Source organism: Aythya fuligula, chromosome 14 (assembly GCF_009819795.1).
Source record: "Aythya fuligula isolate bAytFul2 chromosome 14, bAytFul2.pri, whole genome shotgun sequence".
In the NCBI taxonomy this organism is placed as follows: domain Eukaryota; kingdom Metazoa; phylum Chordata; class Aves; order Anseriformes; family Anatidae; genus Aythya; species Aythya fuligula.
Genome location: NC_045572.1, coordinates 14890091 through 14909453, shown reverse-complemented (window position 1 = coordinate 14909453; position 19363 = coordinate 14890091). Strand labels below are relative to the sequence as shown.

The window sequence follows — 19363 nt, the reverse complement described above, 5'->3', positions numbered from 1 at the left end:
TCTAATGAAAAAATAAATTCACTCAAAGATGTAATACAGGCAGACAGGAAAGATTTCAATTTCTGACTGTTCCAAATACACAAACAGGTGAAGCTCTCCCATAATTTGATACCCACCTTATTTGAGGTTTATAATGCTTCCTATTGCTAGTTAATTCACAACTAAAAATCTAGGCCATTGTGAAAAAAATAAGATCTGAAATCATTAACAAGGCCTTTCATATAAACAAGTATTTCTTTTTCTTGATTAGTCCTAGCTTGAATTTGTAAATAGTACTCTCTTATTTACCAGTATAGGGGTTTTTATTTTTTTTTTTGTATTCCTGTGACTGTAGATTAGATACTATATTAAATACAAGTTTATGGCAAGCTTTTATTGGCCTAGGAGACAACATTATGTCCGCAAACAAAACACATAAAAATAAAGACACAGCTTCCCTTTCCAACTACAGATATCTTCCCACGTTCATCTACCTCAAAAGAAGGTAAAATACAAAGGCTTAATCCATTCTGTGATTCTATGCTCATGTAAGGAAATGAATCCAACACACTGTGTGCAATCAGTAGCTGGTGTGAACTCCAGTAGGAGCTACAGAGACTGTGCTGCTGTACTGCTACGGGACTCATAAAACACTGACGAGAAGTCACCAAGTGCAGTGCTCCTGTACTCATGTGCTTTGTAAAGATGGTAGAAGGGGCAAGCTACCTAAACCTGATGGAGTCTTTCGAAACACAGCTGCTGGAGAAAGAAAAGTAAGGTGTGTCCACCTTTTGTTAACATGAGACCTGTGTCACCCAGAAAGGAAGAGATGAAAGAACTCTGATACCAGGACTCAGATGAGACTGGAGGAAAAATCTCTCCTGCTGGTACCAGAGTACTGCAGTGTTGTATTTGTACTCAGACCTGAGATAAGGAGGCATTAAGGGATTAAAAAAAATAATAATACAAAACCACCACCAACAAAAAAAAAATCAGAAACAAGAAGAATCTATATAATCTTTTCTTTAATTGCATTTTAATTTCATTGTACATACTTCAAACAGAAGTATCATTTGATGAAAGACAGCTAGTTCCCTTATTTTGTTGCACTGTACATGTTAGGCGAGTAAGAGCTGGGTCAGCATACAAAACAAGATGTTGTTCTGGCTTTTCAAATAATTAGTTGAAAGAAACAGGAATTTAAAACATAGCTGGGAATTTACAGCCACAGAACAGCTTTACAAAAGACTGGTTAAATACAAAACAGTCACAAGGGCAGGGAAGCAGAAGCTGGGTGGGAAGAGGGACAACAAATTTCCAGTTTGAGGCTGAAGTAGGAAAAACACTAAAAAACTGTACACAAGTAAGTGTGTCAAGATGCTCAGTATTTACATTCTGAGCATTACCAATGCTACAGATAAGCAACATACTAAAAAAAATAACTTAAAAAAGCTATACAATTGTACTTATAAATACTTTATCTTTAAAACTAGTTAAGTAGTGTAGGCTAAAAAATGTTCACAGTTACTCTGAAGAGAGCTGTATATATATATTGCACAGTAGAAAAGTTCATTCAGTATACCATGTGTAAACAATTATTTTTATCTTCTCCTTTGGCAATTTCAGGACTTAAAGAAATATTTGCTGTGAGCAAAAGCACTTGGGTAACAAGGCACATTGAAAGCTTTTAAAGCTGCAAGATAAATCCTTCTGACACTTGCCACTTAGCACTGTCATTCTCTTTCAAAAAAAAAAGTGTACCTATCAATTCAGAACAACACATTTCTACAAGTATAACTCAGAGGTCTGGTGACAAAAAAAAGAGATCAGGTGTTCTTTGCCGTTATTCTACAGTAACAGATTTGGCCAAGTTTCTTGGAAAATCCACCTAGAATGAAAAGACAGACTTTCAGTATATGACAGAACCAAAGTGGCATTCTGAACTTGACAGTTCATTCAGTATGCTGGTGTTTTGGTTTGATTTGCTTTAAAGTTTTCCTAAGGAGATTTGCTTTATTCCAGAAATATTAACACACACAAAAGAGATCTTAGATCTGCAGACCACAACTCCCTGTTGAATTCATTCTTGCTTCCAAAACCCTCCTAGCAAACATACACTGTTTTATGGCACAGGGCATCTTTGCACAGGGGTCATCATTATCAAACTGACACACCTAGCCAGAGTCAACAAATTATGCTGTACGAAGCAGTGAACTATTTTAAATTAAGGTGCAATACCATGTTATTAATTTAGAATTCTGAAAAAGTATTATCTGCATTCTTAACTAATCAAGCTAAGCACACAATCTTTACATGTTTTAGAAGGATAACGTTAAAAAAAAAAAAAAAAAAAAAAAAAAAAAGAGGCTGAAGAATTTGCACTCTTCAGCCACAGTTCTATTACTACCACACCTCTCCTACTAGAGTCACAGTTGAAGCCTGTAACTATCATAGCTCTTTGTTAGGAATGCCATATAAACATGTATCTCGCTTTAGATTGGTAGGAGGAAATTCGTAACTGCTCTGACTGGAGGGCTAAACGTAGAAAGCACTTACATCGTATCCTCTGAGAACAGCCAGGTGGAATGAAAGCAACTGGAGAGGAATAACACTCAAGACTCCTTGAAGGCAGTCAACTGTATGAGGCAGCTCAATGGTCTTGTAGGCAAATTTTGAGCTTTCTGTGTCTTCTTTAGAACACAGAATGATTGGACGACCCTGAAAATAGTTTTACAGTGTTAAGTGAAGAGCTGACTTAGACCTCCTTTGCAATATTAGTTCACAACATGCCTGCAGTATGTTTGAAAATGCTAAAGTTGCTAATAAAGATAATGCCAGTCTCGCATAATGGCTTTCATCACCCACTGTTGTGTGAGAATTGAATGTTTTCACCTCTTAACATTATACCCTTAGCTTCAAAACTGAAATACATCCGCATGCAATCAGTTGTCACTACTAGTGTTAACCTTTAATGACAAACTGCAGTGAGTGTATAACACTTCATTTACAACTTTTAATTAGAAAAAAGAAAATCAATACATCTTGCTTCTGAAGCAGTCAGCAGAAATACAGTGTGCACAGTTTCTTACTCTACGACATTATATGAGTTAAACAACTTACCTGTCGGGCAGTGACCTGTTGCAGAGCATTCTGGCATTTGGTGAAGCAAGGATCCTTCATTATCACCATAATAACCGGCATTTGTTTGTCTATTAGGGCTAGTGGTCCATGTTTCAGCTCACCAGCCAGGATACCTTCAGAGTGCATATATGTAATTTCTTTTATTTTCTTAAATAAAAAAAACAAATGCCAAGAAGTTACAAGATGACGAATAAAAACTGCAAGAAGAAAAATATCAAAGCTGTACATCTGCCAATTAAATACAGACATACACTATCAAGTTACCATTTTCAAAAAATCAGCCAAAGGCTAGAACAGACAAGCGTATATGCTGGGATTTCTAGCAGCATGCTGGTGGAAATTGAATTTCCTGATGCCCATGCATTTTCAGTTAAAGAAATGGAGTAACGAACAAGAACTTTTAAGAACACAATTTTGCCTAATGCCATCTAGCTTAAACATTTCAAACGTCTGACAGACAAATATACATCCATTCTACCATGACATTTGAAATATAATTTAGCAGTTTCCTGCATGAGCATCTTACCTGAACATCATCAGCACATTGTGTCTTATGAGAATATTTTCAAACAGGTCAGCATTTTAAATGGTATTAAATTTTCTGTATATAATTACACTCAATAAGCATTGACATTATTATGTGAAAGAACCAAGAAATTGATATTGAACCCAGGTTCACCTTATGTATGCGTTCAGTCCAAAAGGACTAAACGTTCAACATTATAGATAGCAGTTTTACTGCAGTAGAATTAAGTTTTAAAGAAGCCTGACAAGTATACTATTCTGCAGAAGCCACAAAAGCTCATTTTAAGTAGAATGCAGTGATTTTGAGAGGTTCCTACCAGAGCTCCTTCCAGACAAGTGGCATAATTATATCCACGACCCATCACCAGCAGTGATCTTTGTTTGTACAGTTCAAGAGCCAAATCATGAATCTTCTCATCCAAGGACAAGACTTCCTTAATCATCTCTATTGGATCACACAAAAAGGACATAAGAAAACTCCATCAATTGGAAAAAAGATTACTGCCTGGTTTGCTTGCAATTTGATACTCTAATGATCTATTGTAACAAATATGCTTAACATAATTCAACCGTTAACTACATATCTGTGCAACTTTGACTGCAGTTTAAATAAACTTTGTCTGGCCTTATTTACAGCAACAAATTTAACATTTAGTGCCTGTGCACACCATTCTAAAGGAAGTTCTGAACATACATTTTAAAGTCAGCTTGAATTAGTTTTGTCTTTATCTATGCCATTTTAAAAGTGAAAGGCTTTACTAATTTTAAATTATCAACTTAAGAGATCAAGGAATATTTCTTAGACAAAACTACCCTATTGAAATCCTGATCTTCCTGCAAGGTTTCTTGAAAGAGTATTTGTAAAACTGGCAATAGGTGTAGAACCCAGTAGTCCATTTTTCATATATCATCTACCTTTCAGGAAGAAGTGAAGAGTGAGACTTAAACAAGAAAAACATTTCTAAAAGAATTTGAGTAATATTTTACTACCCATTAAATAAAATCCCCTATCCCTCCTTATACCCAAAATATCAATATACCTGGCAACGATTTTAGTCCACTAATGATTTCCTGTCTCCTTTTCTGCAAGGAAATTCTGTCTTCAGACATCATTAGGCCAAACATTACAAGAGACACAAATTGGCTGGTATAAGCCTGCAGACAAAATAAAACATTTAGCAGCTAAGTCTGCAGAGTGTTAGCACAATCTCAATTTGAAGTGCTACAATTAAAATTTATATTGGATTACACAGTGGTGAAGTATGGAAGTCAAACACTGAACAACAATTACCTTTGTGCTTGCCACACCTATTTCAGGTCCTGCATTGATATGTACACCACAGTCAGTCTCCCTGGATATCGAGCTTCCAACTGTGTTTGTGATGCCAACTGTTAGAGCACGACGTTCTTTACAATACCGCAAGGCCATAAGCGTATCTGCAGTTTCACCTGGAAAGCATTTACAAACATTTACATCTTAAGATTGACAGAGAGTAACAACGATTCCAGAGAAGCATAAAATACTACAGAAGTTATTCTGTGTTCTAAATAATTGCATCCACACACACAATGCAAAATACAGCTGAAAACAAAATGTTTCAGCACTCACTCATTGTCTATGTGTTTGAATCAAGACTGAAAGAAACTTCATTCAAGAAATATTTTTTTTCCATTTCTCTTTAGCACTCAGTGGAAGATAAACAGCATAAGCAGCTCACCTGACTGACTTATAAAAAAGCACACGTCATCTCTGAACACAGGTGTGTTTCTATCCAGGAAGTCACTAGCAAGTTCCACCATCACTGGTAGTTCAGTTAATTCTTCCAATACTTGTCGAGTCTGTATTCAAGCAGCACACAAAATTTGTTAATACTGCCACCCATAAAAGTCTTAACATCTTATTTAGATTGAGAAATAATCTAAATCAAGTCTTAGTTTAAAAAGATAGATAATTAGAGCCCACCAGTGATTTAAACACTGAGACTAAAAAAGTTAATTTCTAGCATGGTAGGTAACAGCATAGGAGCTTTAATAAAGAACGTGGCACAAAGGAAAACTAAACAAATGAGTACAACCCCTCAATGAAAGGCAAAGTTTGTACCACAAACAGAAAAACAGATGAAGAGATGTCTAAAAGCCCCAAAACTAAAATTCTATATGCATTTCTGCTAAAGCTGAACATACAGCTACTGCAGCATGGTAACTGGTCCCACAGCCAATAATGATCAGTCTTCGGCATCTTCTGATTTCTTTCAAATGGTCCTTCAGGCCCCCCAGAAGAACTGTAATAAAACAAAAACAAAAATCCGTGATGTTATTTCATTTTCTAATTAGTACGTTTAAAGTTCGTAGGCTTAGTGCAAACTGAATGCCTGTTCTGACTTACCTGTGCTGCTCTCAAAATTCACCCTGCCTCTCATAGTGTTGACAACTGATTCTGGTTGTTCAAAGATTTCCTTCTGCATGAATGCACTGAAGTTACCTATACAGAACAACATTGCACGGTCATGCTTATGCACATGGTTTGCTGTTCGAGGTCTATTACAAAGAGAACTTTACTCTTTTACCACTGTTTCAACCCACCCTTCATGATTTGCTGCAATTCCATCTGCAAGGTTTGGATGGCCCTGGAAGGATCATCACTAGCTGAACGCTCGAGACGGTGAATTGAAAGCTTCCCATCAGTTACTGCTGCAATGTCATCATCTTCTAAGAAAATTACTCTGTTGGTATGTTCAATGATAGCACTATAGAAAACACAGAAGCAAGACAATCCTGACATTTTAGTTAGAGCTGATAGCAGCATTCCTCACTGAAATTAAATTATGTCCTATCATACTTCCAGACTCACTTCTCTCTTCCTTTTGGACATAACTACAAATAGAGCCATCTTAAAGGAAATGGCTCCATCTGCTGCTCCTCCTGCACTCTCACAGGAACCTGGAGCAGGAGGCTCGGGAGCCACAGCATCTCACATCAGCCAATTAGTGCTGATCTGACCTTATTTGTCATGATCTCTAGCAGATCCCTGAGGTCACGAACATGCTCCTGCTACAAGTGTGTATCCAATGCCCACACTCCTGCTACGTTTGGAACCACACCACTATTTCTTCCTCTGATATCCTAGATAGATGGATTAAAATGCCAAAACCCAGATTAACCTATAGTCTGCCCAAATGCTTGGCTGATAGCTGCTATTTGTACCCACCTTCCCTTCCTGCACTGTGTATTTTTCATAGAAGGCAAAGAGGTTAGTAATTAGCAGATATTGTACCAGGTACTGTAAACAATTCAAATGCTGATGTCAAGATTCCACATTTTTAAACTGTGGGCTTTATGAAGTAAACTGGATAAGAAGCTATCCCATCAGAACACAACTGTGCAGCAGCACGACAGCATAAGATTTCCAGAACCACCTCACCTCTAAGCAAAAACAATGCTTTGAGAGAAGGTCAAGTTCTTTAGTACCTTGCATCTGAAGCAAAGAAAAATTCTACTGCCTTATCCCCAACAGCATGAAGGCAGGTAGAGCTGTCCAGTCTTTTCATTCGTGAATTGCACATGTTCTTCACATTCTCAATGTTGCCTGTTAAATTAAAGAAGTGAGACACTTTAAATGGAAAACCAGACCTGTTCAAGTTAGACATTACAGACTATACAGGTTAAAGGTATCACTGTTGCAAAGTTACACAAATGCTTAAAGGATCTTTGGGGAGAGAAGGGACAGGGCACTTTTACATGAACTACACATTCAGTAGTGTAAAAGTAGAATACCCTCAGCTAAGAAGCTATTTGGGGCAGCAGCTGGTAGTTTTATAGTACAGAGATTAAATTAATCTTGTTTCTAATCAAAAAGTAACAATAACTTTAGCTTTTAAAAATAATGTAATTGGTTTTATCAACTTACATGTTCTATATAGAACAGGAATCTGTTCAGTGGAGAGCTTGTACTTGCTTCTAACCCCAATGAGCAAAGGACTCCCTCTCCTACAAAGAGAAAACACTGAAGTTTATACAGAGAAGTCAAAGAGCATCTGTGAAGTTGAAAGACAACATCCCATTCAGCTTCCTAAATGGAATGATCCTTCTCAACTCTGATCCTAAAAACATTATATGACAGGAATTATATAAACTTGACTTGTTTCTATAAGACTCTCCAAATTTTATTATATGGATAAGTGCCATATGCTTATGTGAATCTTTCCCAATGATCTACCACCAGGTAGAGGAAAACATCTATGAACTAGTTGTTTTCCTTCCAGTAATAAGGAAACAGCTTAGCACAGGCACCATTTTGAATGCCATTAAAAAAAAAAAAAACTCACTCTGACTCTAAATTGAGGCAATTAGCCCTATCACTCTTTACTACTAAAATGCTGTTCCACCCTTTAGTATTTTAAACTCAGAACTGTCAACCTCACAGATCTCTAAAACAGTGAAATAAAGGCAATTTTTTAATTATATGGGTCATGTGCCACATAAACAGCTTATTAAAAATAAATAAATCTCATTGGAATAAAAGAGTAATACATTCCCTCGACACCTCAGATTACAAGTTTAGCTCTTCTTAATCCCCTCACTCCTAAACACCCAAACCTGAACCACACATAGAATAGTTCAGTTCAGATGTTCTCCAGTTAGAATGATGGTACAGCTGGCTTTTTTGCAACGTTAATAGAGTCCCATTTTAGACCACAGAAGCAATAGGCTTTTAGGCTACAGTATAAAACAAGCTTTATTCCCACTATTACTTCACTTGCTACTTTAGCGTCTTTACATTTCCTGTGAGTTTTTTCCAAATATAAATAGAACTAAAACTCACAAAGCTCATAAATGCTATAAAAACTATAGAATGTTATTTGTATAACCTATCAGTATGATGGGATTTCAGCCAACCTGAACATACCCTCAGTATTTATTCATAATGAAAGGTGGGTGGTTGGACTTGGTGGTCTTAAAGGTATTTTCCAGCCTAAATGATTCTGCAATTCTATGAAAAACTGTACCAAACCCTTTCCCTCCCCTTTTTGATAAAGTAGAAATGCTACCAGACTCTCAATACAACTTTAGAAACAGAAGATATACTGAGCATCTCCATTGACACACTACAATATAAAAGGACAGACTACAGGAATGAGTTTGTCAGTGGTAAATTCTTCCAAGAATGTCATTTGGATGACTAAAAGCATATTTGTGTGAATAGAGAATACATCATCCGGTTACTTTTCACTGTTGTGTTTACATCCTCAAAGTCTGTATCTAATTTAGTAAACAAAAGCAAGTTAAAGATGACAGAATCAACAAAGACCTCTGCAAATTCTGTGTACAGTCAGTACAGCTCAAATTAAGTTATGTTTAACAGCCAGTTGAAGAGAGGCTCAGCAGAACTTTACTGTGCTTCAGAAGGGTTCTACTGACATAGCTATCTACCTTCTGAGATTTAGTTAATCACAAACTTCTATATTTTTTTAAATAAGATACTGATGTTAAAGATGTTCACTGACGTTTAAAGAGACGTGAGCTTTTCTTTTATATATACCCAAAATGGCATATAATATATTTAAAATGGACTTTTACTAACCTGGTAGCAACAGCTTCACCTGGGTAATGGATACTCTTGAAAACCAATGCAAAAGCACCTTCCTAGACACCATGGAGACAGAAGAGAAAAAAGTAAGTCCTAAACAACTTATCTCAATTAGTTGTGCCTCATATAACTGGGGCCCCCTCTTCCTGAGAAGGCTCCAAAGGAAAGCTCTGCACTACTATCAGGAATCTCTTCCTGAAAGGCAGACTGCACCTTTAAAAGGAATTGGTCGTGAAGCAGAACAAGCTAACATACAGACACAGTGCAACAGCTGAAAGATCAGGAAGCAAGCACTTAGGCAAGACACTTAGCCTCTTTTTATAAATAATAACAATACCTTCCTAAGTAGGGGTTAAGAAAATCTCAGATGTATAATCAAATGAAAATTGTATAGATGCATAATAATGAAAATCGTGTTACAAATTTACTTTTAGTAGGAATATGCACATAGGTTTGCCTCCTTGTGCATTTTAAGCTAAGATTTTGAAATTACTACTTCTAGTTTAAGCAGCAAAATCTTATTAGTGCGTTTACCCAAACAAAACAATGCACACAATTCAAAAACCCCAAATCCACAGTGCACAAACAAGAGCAGGAACATACAATAAACAACTTGTATTCACACAAAACTCACAAGTATTCCAGAAGCAGAAACAAAAGCAGAAACAAAAATCTTGCAAACAGAAAAGAGATGGTAATATTCACTCCCCTTACAGAGACTCTGGTCTGAGACTACTCTGCACTTGTTCTGTGGCCAGATGAAGCCACCCTTCCCCTCAACTAGGCTGGTGCACCACTATTCCCTCCTGACCCACAAAGGCCTTCCTTTACTTCATGTGTATTCCAGCTCTGCTCTAGGGAGAATACTACAGAGCTGCCTTAGAGAGGAGAAAGGGGAGGTGAAAAGAGTGTAAGAAACTGCAGGAAGGGGAGGAAAAACATCTGCCTGGATACTGGGGAAGGAAACAAAGCAAGCTTTCTCCAAGTTTGCAATGCATCTGTCAAAGATCTAAGTGTTCACATACTAAGTAACAGTAGATTCCCACTTCACAGTTTGGGAACCAGCTAAGCCACGAATCAGTACGGCTTGTTAGATCTATTTCCAAACATGGGAGTCAAAGCATATTATGAGACAAACTTGAATCACAGCACTGTTTTAACATGATCAGAATAGCCTTTGAGAGCACACTGCCCTTTATGAAAGATACCAAGCCCCAGAGGCTCCTACAATATATTTATCTTTTAAACTAAGCTGCTTCATTCAAAACATCTGTTAACTTCGTTCTTAAAAAAACAAACAAACAAAACAAAACACACACACACACCAAAACTACCCACCAACTTCTAATGCAATTTAAAATTTTGCATTGAAAAGCTTTTGAATTTTCCAAAATTTTAGTCTCATTTCTTGGTCTATTGAGCACCATTTAGAAGCCAAAAACTGTTATCTGCAGCACTTTCTAAGGAACCCTGCAGAGAATCCAAAGGCAAAAATGAAGAATCCTAAGGAACCACACAGTTAGCTTATACTTTAGTACTCGGGAAAAAAAAAAAAAAAAAAAAAAAAAAAAAAAAGGGAACTTCCCACTTACCAACTGTTGAATAACTCTTTCTACCAACGCTGAAAAACTGGTGTCTTCACTCTCTCTGTTGTCATACATGTATTTGATCAATTTGGGGATCGTTTCTGTATCTGTTTCAGATTCAAATTCGTAGCCTTTGCTCTCCTAAGAATATTAAATAGGAAAGTAAGAGGCGTTTTCATCCTCAGGCAAGAAACACTTCGTCTGTCTCCCACCAGAAACTGCACAGTAAAACAGACTGCTTGGAGTGCTACATTGGACAGGTGCACATATATATGGATATTTAATATACATATCACTAAAAAGTATAAAGACTTCTCCTGTCATAGGACAAGTGTTTCAGAAACACTTTAGTAAGACTTGCTTAGCATCTTCAAGCAATGAGGGACAGGAGGAAGCCCACTCCACATGCACTTTAAACCAGTTTGAACACAGTGCTACTCTACTCAAAGTACTCTGCATTTAGGATTACAAGAACATATTACTCTTTGCCAACTCTTGAGTATCTTGCTTAAGCAGATTCCTTTACACTATTTTACAGCTGACATAAGAAATTTGAATTCAGGTTCTAACAGTCCTGAAAGACCTAACATCACACAGTGGAGTATTTAGTTTCTAGTTTAAAAAGTAAGTTGCCACAGACTCACCAAAAACTTTCTCAGGTCCTTGTAATTTGTGATGATCCCATTATGGATAACAACAAATTCTAAAAGATAAAAATAGACATACGTAAGTAACATATTAAAATTAAGATATCTAACCAGAACACAGAATTAGAGAAAAATGGCTTATAAGTACACTAGGAACCCGCTGATACAGCTTTCAGACCTACAGTTTATCATAACATTCACAACAGAAAGCAGAAGATTAGGAGTTTTGAAGGCATACAAAGGTAGAATACACCCAGTAGAACAGCACCAAGACAGCACTCAAGAGAGATACGAAATGAAATCTCCTCTTCCCAGCCCAGACAATATTGATGCATTTAGTTTCTTGGAATCTCAATTTTTTAAAACAAAAATGTAGTCCTTTGACTAATTTGCATCCATTTTCAGAGAACAGACCTCATGAGTCTTTTACAGTGCTACGTTAGCCTCAGAAGAGGCTGTTTTATTGTGTCTCTAACCTAAGCAGAATGGTAACAGCTTAGCCCTAGTATACAATATAGATAACCTCTCTTCTTACTTGCATTTGGGTATATGTTGTACTATGGGAATTCAACTGTTTCAAATTCATACCATTCCAAAGCGCTGTGGAAAATACATACCATTTCCTTTATCTGATCTCTGAGGGTGACTGTTTATTGCACTTGGTACTCCATGGGTCGCCCAGCGAGTATGAGCAATTCCAAAATGTGTTTCAAAATCTGCTTTTGAATCTAAGCCATCTTGTTCTATGGACAAGAAATTAAAAAAAATAATAATATATATATATATTTAAAGTTGAGTGAATCTCCCTCTCACACTCACACACATGCACAAAATTATTAGAACTCTAAGAGAATTCTTGCAGCAAAAATCTAAAAGTTATCTTCTGGCTTCCTTTAAAACCATTTGCTTACTTGACATTACACTTCAGACAGTTCAAGTGACTGTGATTAAAACTTTGTTTGCCAAGACTCAAGCATTCTCAGCCAATACCAACAACTAGGCCAACAGACCACATTACTACAAATTATAATATAAACTTATTAAAACACAACTTCAGTTCTTCACAGATGGAAGCATTGCATAAAGCAGATTGTGATGACAGCCAGCTGCTTAAGTGCTCATAAATTCTGTCAGAGTCCATGTTCTGACATTTCAGCTACCAAACACAGAAATCATCTGAGTAAATCACCAATGGAGCCCAGGTCTTGAATACAAACAACCAAATGAGGGGGGAAGTAGACCAATAATTTCACAGCACCATATCTGAAGACCAAGCTTGCTTTTTAAGTGCAGAACTGGGGAGCATAAATTGTTTAACTGCAGTTATTTCTGCAATAAAACCATAACTGTAAATTTCATGGTCTTTCTGCTGAGATGCAGATATCGGCTGACTGGGTAGCCAAAGTAAAGGGGTGTTTTTTAAGACACTTACTGTACAACTCTTCTTCTAGGGCCTTTACTTTTCCTCTTTTCTTGACCAGTTTTATGAACCTTTCTTTGTCTTCATTATTATTTCCATCAATTGCCACTCCTGCAATACAGGACCCAATCACAAGTGTTAATTGAAGCATGAAATACGTCATCTAAAAATGGCTGAGAAAATACAGACAAGCATATACAACTGTTATTTGAAAGTTATCCTTCAAAGAGATGTACTTGAAATCTGTCACTAGACCTGTGTATGTTCAAATGACATTATTCAATTTCAAATTGCTATTCAAATCAAACGAGATAAGTGATTATCCACTGCATAAACGAAAAAAATACAAGACAGTTATCTCAAATTTTGCTTGAGGACACACTGATGTATTTTGTCTGGTGAAATCAGCAAGCTCAAAATATAAGTTCAAGCATCCTCATCTTTTCACTAGGACTTACATACACACACAAAAATTGAGGCACAAACTACATGACACTGCAATGAAAGACTTCTTCCTCACACCCTGTTTACTTTGCTTGTATGCACTAAACTTCAATCACCACCTTATTACAGAGCTGCACACCCAATTTCAAGTCCTGAAGAAAGCTGAAAGAAGATCCAAGAATCAAGGTAATTAGTACTGATCATTCAAAATGAGGGATTAAGAATAAAACTTCAAGATGAAGAAGCTGAAAGTCACAAAAGTAACATAAGTAGCTATTGGTTGCTAAATTAATTTGTTAATTTAGATACCTGCAGAGTCGTATCCTCTGTATTCCAGTCTCTGTAATCCTTTTATCAGGGTTTCAAATATTTCCTTTCGAGTCCGAGGTACTCTGTAGTTCAGATAAGCAAAAATTCCTGTTTAAGGAGAAAAAGGGAAGGGGGAAAAAAAGAAGCGACATTTTTTTTTGTTAGTTTGTATCCTTTCAAACTCAATTTAAAACTCTTTACTTATTAGCATCACAGAGAGGTCTGAGAAGGATGCCACCTCCCATTTAGTACAAATCTCGCTAATGGGTTTTTAAGTTGAAAGAGCTCAAATACAATAAATGAATCAGGACCATCATGTTGATCAAGCAAACACAAGCTTTCCTGGCTGGTTTCACTCGTCTCATATTACCCACCAAGAGTTAAACAGTTGAGAGAGCTTTAAAAAAAATCTACTTTTAATGAAAACCACAGCTGAAAATGGAAACATTATGATCTATTTCATATCCCAATCTAAAACTAGACATTTAAAGAAGGAATATATTCACCAGTTCTAACACAAGGAGACTTTTGTAATCAAAGTCACGGCCCCAAATACCCATGGGTAGGTACTAGGCACAACATCTATTTTTGAAAGGCTCCAGCCTAATCTGGCATACAACAGCCACTTCAGCAGGAACAGAATACAGAAGCCAATATAAAGAAAGGGCAGAAGTCAAAAGGATAGGACAACAAAGGAAAGAAACAGAAGACACAGAACAGGCTCACCCAAAAACCAAGCATTCACCCTTTGCGCTGCCTCAACACAATGCTGCCTGCCAAACCCAAGGCAGAGACATAAGATCCCTTTGCTTGCCCCACATTTCTCAGGTCAGCTTTTACAGAGGCATCACAGGAAAGGCACGAACTTGCTCCTCGCCTACTTGGCAAACAGAAAGCCTGAAAGAGTCTGCAAGTCTGATCTCTCTTCAATAAGCTAGTCATCAACCAAGAAGTGGCTTTTTGAGTTTTTGGCCTGTTTCCCCTCCCTTCACACACTTTTTTTTTTTTTTTTTTTTTTGAAGGCAAGAGTACACAAGCATTTTTCTGAAATGGAGTTTGGGGGATGATGTTGTATCTTTAGAAAAGGTGTAATAAAAAATGGTCACCTTCAAGGAAAAACACAATCATTTCTTTCTTCTGCCTACTACGCTTCCTTGGGACTTGTGCATCTATAAGGACGAATTATGCCCTGTTATTAACCCCTGTAAATCTGTATCCCAGTAAACAAGACGAGTCTAACTGCACCGTTTCAAGGATTTCTCCAAGTAGCAAGCGAGGACTGGAAACTAAGTTTGCAAAAGGCAGACTTGAAGAGCTCAACAGATAAGCAGTTCAGACAAGCATTTTAAATAGAAAAAGCCTTTGTTTGAAATTCAACACCCTTTTCCCCCTCAATTAGAGCTTTGGAACTGTAAATGGTTGTAGTGAAGAAGCTGTTACAACGATACACCAGTAAATCATTGTGCTTATAAATATTGCTGTGAATTTGGTACTCCCCAGTTTTAAGCCATTAATGCTGCTGATCTGACAGTGAGCCTAAGAGACTATTCCACTGGTCTCTGGATTTATCTTGGAAGGATTAAAGGCTGGTAAATGCTTTTCTGCTAAGGAAGTGAGATTTACGAGGAGCTTCGCCTAATTATTTCTGGAGTGTCCAACATTAATGGAGATATTAAGACAATAGTTGCATTTAAAGAGGTACTTGGGAATTCGAACAGCTAAATACTGTTCTTCATCGACACTTTGAAAAATAATGCCTCCAGTTATATAAAGCCACCTTAGACTGAGAGCTTGTTGATCATTTTTCCAGACAGACATTTACCGTTCTCTGGCACTAACCACGAACCTCAAGAGCAGCATTCTTCAATACAAATTTCTCAACATCATTCCAAAACATTGCTACACACCTCATTTCAGACCCAGCTATACTTTCTAGGCCAGATTTCACAATGTATTTAAGATGCATCAGGCTCATGTGTTCCATGTGGCATCTCTGACTACACCGAGCTCCAGGAAAAACCTTCCTTCGGGACTGTCCTCACAATACTACCAGTGTGCTGGAATTGTTAAAAGGATCCTTGTTTCTAGGGAACTGTAGCTGTGCTTCCACACACGTGAATTAGGAGACTCAGAAGTCACCAGCGGCTGTTACAATGAAAGCAATAGCTGGAGCCTGACTTCTTAAGAAATGCACTACAAACTCTTCCAGTTAAAGGAAATAAATCTTGCTCTCAGCACCTTTTCTCCAGTACCGCTCTGTTTCATGATTTTCCTGCTTGCGTATTTTTTTCCCCTACTCAGTCATCATTTTGCCTAGATTTAAAGCACATTGCTCAACTCACAGAGAAACAACATTTGATAAAAGTGTCCTGTAGCTTCCTTCCTTCTGGAAGCAAATCAGTGCAACTGAATCTTAGCTGAATCATATTCATGATAACAGAGGTTTGTGATGTAAGTAAGTTCCCTTATAGCTGCCTCCCCAGGCTATCAGATGCCATTTCCAGAGCTTGCTTCTCCCCTCCCCTGTAAAGGCTCAAGTACTCATTTGGCTCACCTTTAGAATCAGACACTTAAAGCAGGGTTGTTAAAACACTGGTACAGACAGCTTTAATGCAGCACAGACACTGCCAGCAAGGCTCTCCCCTGACATGCATATCAAGACTTCAAAGTTTCCCCTTCCCCTTTCAGTATTGCAAGCTGAGTGTCACAAAGAGGGAGGGAAAAAGTTCACTGAGTATTTTTGTGAGAAAATTCTACAAGAATACATGCAATTGCAAGATTTCACCAAAATCAAGAAGGGGGCAGCCTATACTTGAAGTTTGAGTAAAATTAATTTATTTTTTAAATAAAAGGGTGCTTCTGTCGGAGTAAGCACATTGTTGATGCCAGAAACTTACTTCTGAGAAACTCCCAGACACAACCTCATATGCTAATAAAACGTTTCTTTTAAAATAGATAATCCAGTTTTAAGAATAAAAATAAGAATACTTCACCCATTTGTTTAAACTCTGCATAGTTTTGCTGTACTGTCTTTGTATACGCCAGTGTGATAACATCTCAGCTTTGTTGCCTAAAGAGCATGTGTATATCAGTACCTAATGACCTATGTATTTTCAAAACAGTGAAAAGCAGTTTTAGATCTTCATGTGCTACCTGAAGTCAGAGAAAACACGGGACACGTTTCTTTGAAACCTGGAAAGACATTTTTAGAAGTTTAAAACTGCTAATTGCAACGTCAGAAACTCCTGTACTTCCTACATCATGGCAGGGGTCACTGGAACTAGATGATCTTTAAACGACCCTTATAATGCAAACTATTTTATGATTGTATATTCAGCATAGTAAGGGAGATATGGGATCACTTTCTTGTTAAGAAACACCACATTAAATTGGCTCAGATTTCGGGAAACAGACCAGCGATTCCCCAAGACTTTATTTCCTCCCCTCAGTAACATTTTAGTCCTAACTTTCTCATAACATTTACCCATTTTGCTGTTGCTGAAGGTGGCGGATCTCCAGCCACTGACAGGCACAAACCAACACTCCTCTCACTGTGCTTTATGAATTACTGCCTTCTGCCATTTCACACTGAGTCAGTAACTCCACCCCAAGCTGCCTGTTTCACCAAACTCATTCACCAGCGTTGACACCCTGGTTTCCCAATCAATATAGGGCTCACATGTGCCAAACTCTTGATATCGTCATTACATATCTCACTGTTTAGCACTTGCAACCGGTACCTTTGGTTTGCCTAGGCACTGGGCCAAGCCTCTCACCTGAGGGGGTTTTGTGTAGAAGGCACTGGGTTTTTTTTGGTGGTAGCAACAGGAGTCACGTAGGCGCTCAAACAGAACCATCTCCTGTTTCCATTCGAGTGAAAGAGGCTTGCTAGACCGCCTGAACTTTTTGAGGTTACAATCAAAGAGGATGTGGAGGCAGGGAAGAGATAGCTAGCTCGGGACATGCATTTTTGGGAGCAGTAACTCAACTCTTTTTTCAGTCGGGATCTCACAAAGAAGGTTTTGTCTGTGACTGCTAAAAAGTACAAGGGGAGATTTTTCTCCTTTCAGCCAAAATATCCTCCCCGAGAGGAAGTTTCCGTGAAGGAACAGGTAAAGTTTTACTACAAATTCACGGAATATATTGCATTAGCAGCCGTTGAATCCCTACTTTTTCACCTCGCCCAAAGCATCTCTCCAACAACCGCACACGTGATGCGGCCGTTATCTCCGCTATCTCATCTTTACGAGATAAGGGAAGGCGAATAAACTCATCCGCGAGGAACTAAGCTCCTTCACAGCCTTTGTTTGAAAACCACAAACTCTCCCTGCCACCGCCGTCAGTCACGGCGGAGCCGCAGCCCCGGGGCTGGCGAGGGCAGAGGCACCGCGCCCAGGGCTCCGCACCAGCCCCGGCGGCGATGAACCGAGGGGAGGCACCGGGGGCGAAGGCAACAACGTGGCCGGGACCCTCCGGGAATAGGCAAGGAGCCTTTGCTGAGCCAGAGATCACAGGACACAGGCTGGGCAGCGAGCTGGCTGCCTGCCCTCGGAGGAGCGAGGAAGCGCCACCTTTACCTGCCGTTACCGCTCAGCCCCTTCCCCACACACACACACACACAAAATGGACGCAGAGGGGCCAGCTCCCGAACAAAGCCTCCGCTGCCTCACACCCCGCGGCTCCGGCACGGCACAAAGCAGCTCTTATCCCGACAGAAATCGCGACCTGCCCCCGGGGACAACGCGCTTTGCCCGAGCGACCCCCACCCCCATCACCACAGCGGCTGGGGAGAAGCCGCCGGCTCCGTCCCGCACGAAGGACGGGGGCTGCCCGGGGCCGGCCCCGTCACTCACCGCACATGGTGGCTCCTCTCGACCCGTCCCGCTACCAGCAAAGGCGGCCTCGCTGGGGGACTGCCGCCGCCCCGCTTCTTATAGCACTGCCGGGCCGGGCCGGCCCCTGCCTCCCCTGCTCAATGGGCGGGGAGCGGGCGCTGGGGCCGCTCCGCCCGGGGCCCCCCAGCGGGTGGGTGCACGGCGAGGGCAGAGCCCGGCCGCGGCCCTTCGCGTCCTGCCCCCAGCACGGCCCCGCCCGGTTCCCTCCTGCCGGGGGCCCGGGGGGCTCGGCCGGGCCGCTGAGGGCTGGAGGAGCCCCGGGGTGGGCGCACGGAGGAGGCCGGGCAGCAGCGCGGCGGTCCCTCCTGTCAGCGCAAGGGGCTGGGGAGCTCCTCTCGCGGCTTGGCAGTGGGGGGTGTCCCCCATAATCGAGTGTTTTCGGTTAAAAACACACACCCACTGACCAGCACATGCACCTGGGTTAGTGCCCAGCCGGGCAAGGGCCAAAGGCCAGGGCTATCAGCCTCCATCAGCCACTGAGGATTCCCAGCAGCAGTTGACCAAACCCCCAGCCACTCTGCACAGTCCTTTTGCAGTCACTTTCCTCCCTTTACTTTGTGAGAAAAACCCTACAGACTGGCTACAACAGCCTCCATCCGCTTCTGTCCTGGGCTGTGCGCTCCTTTGGGATGGATGTGGGGAGGGTGTGAAAGGCCCACAGGGCCAGGCCGGCCAGCACCGCTCACAGGCACCTCAGTGCAGACGTGACCCATGCAGCAGGCTCGAGCTTCGCCTTCTTCTGGAGAAACTTGTGACCTCTTATCTCAGGAAGCCTCTTCCGAGCAAAGGAATGGGAGCGATGACTGACAGAGCGAGTGCCTCAAAGCGTG

General features: G+C 39.9%; 1 protein-coding gene across 1 annotated transcript; it reads right to left on the bottom strand.

Moving 5' to 3' along the window:
* Positions 1 to 1003: 1003 nt before the first annotated feature.
* Positions 1004 to 18538, bottom strand: GFPT2 (glutamine-fructose-6-phosphate transaminase 2). The gene is made up of 19 exons (XM_032197185.1): positions 18492 to 18538; positions 13639 to 13746; positions 12898 to 12996; positions 12083 to 12208; positions 11463 to 11521; positions 10825 to 10959; positions 9227 to 9288; positions 7553 to 7632; positions 7114 to 7231; positions 6229 to 6392; positions 6032 to 6127; positions 5830 to 5927; positions 5364 to 5484; positions 4937 to 5094; positions 4686 to 4800; positions 3963 to 4090; positions 3100 to 3267; positions 2536 to 2697; positions 1004 to 1867 (listed from the first exon to the last, which is right to left on the bottom strand). Exons 1-19 carry the CDS (start codon positions 18496 to 18498, stop codon positions 1823 to 1825), a joined length of 2049 nt encoding a protein of 682 aa, XP_032053076.1. The 5' UTR covers positions 18499 to 18538; the 3' UTR covers positions 1004 to 1822.
* Between the last annotated feature and the right edge of the window lie 825 nt (positions 18539 to 19363).

What these genes read in the sequence shown, in the direction of transcription:
- GFPT2 (XM_032197185.1), bottom strand. An exon ending in AGGACCTGAGAAAGTTTTTG is followed by an intron (nt 10,960 to 11,462) that starts GTGAGTCTGTGG and finishes TAATATTCTTAG; the next exon opens with GAGAGCAAAGGCTACGAATT. An exon ending in CTTGTCTGGAAGGAGCTCTG is followed by an intron (nt 3,268 to 3,962) that starts GTAGGAACCTCT and finishes TTTTTATTTAAG; the next exon opens with AAAATAAAAGAAATTACATA.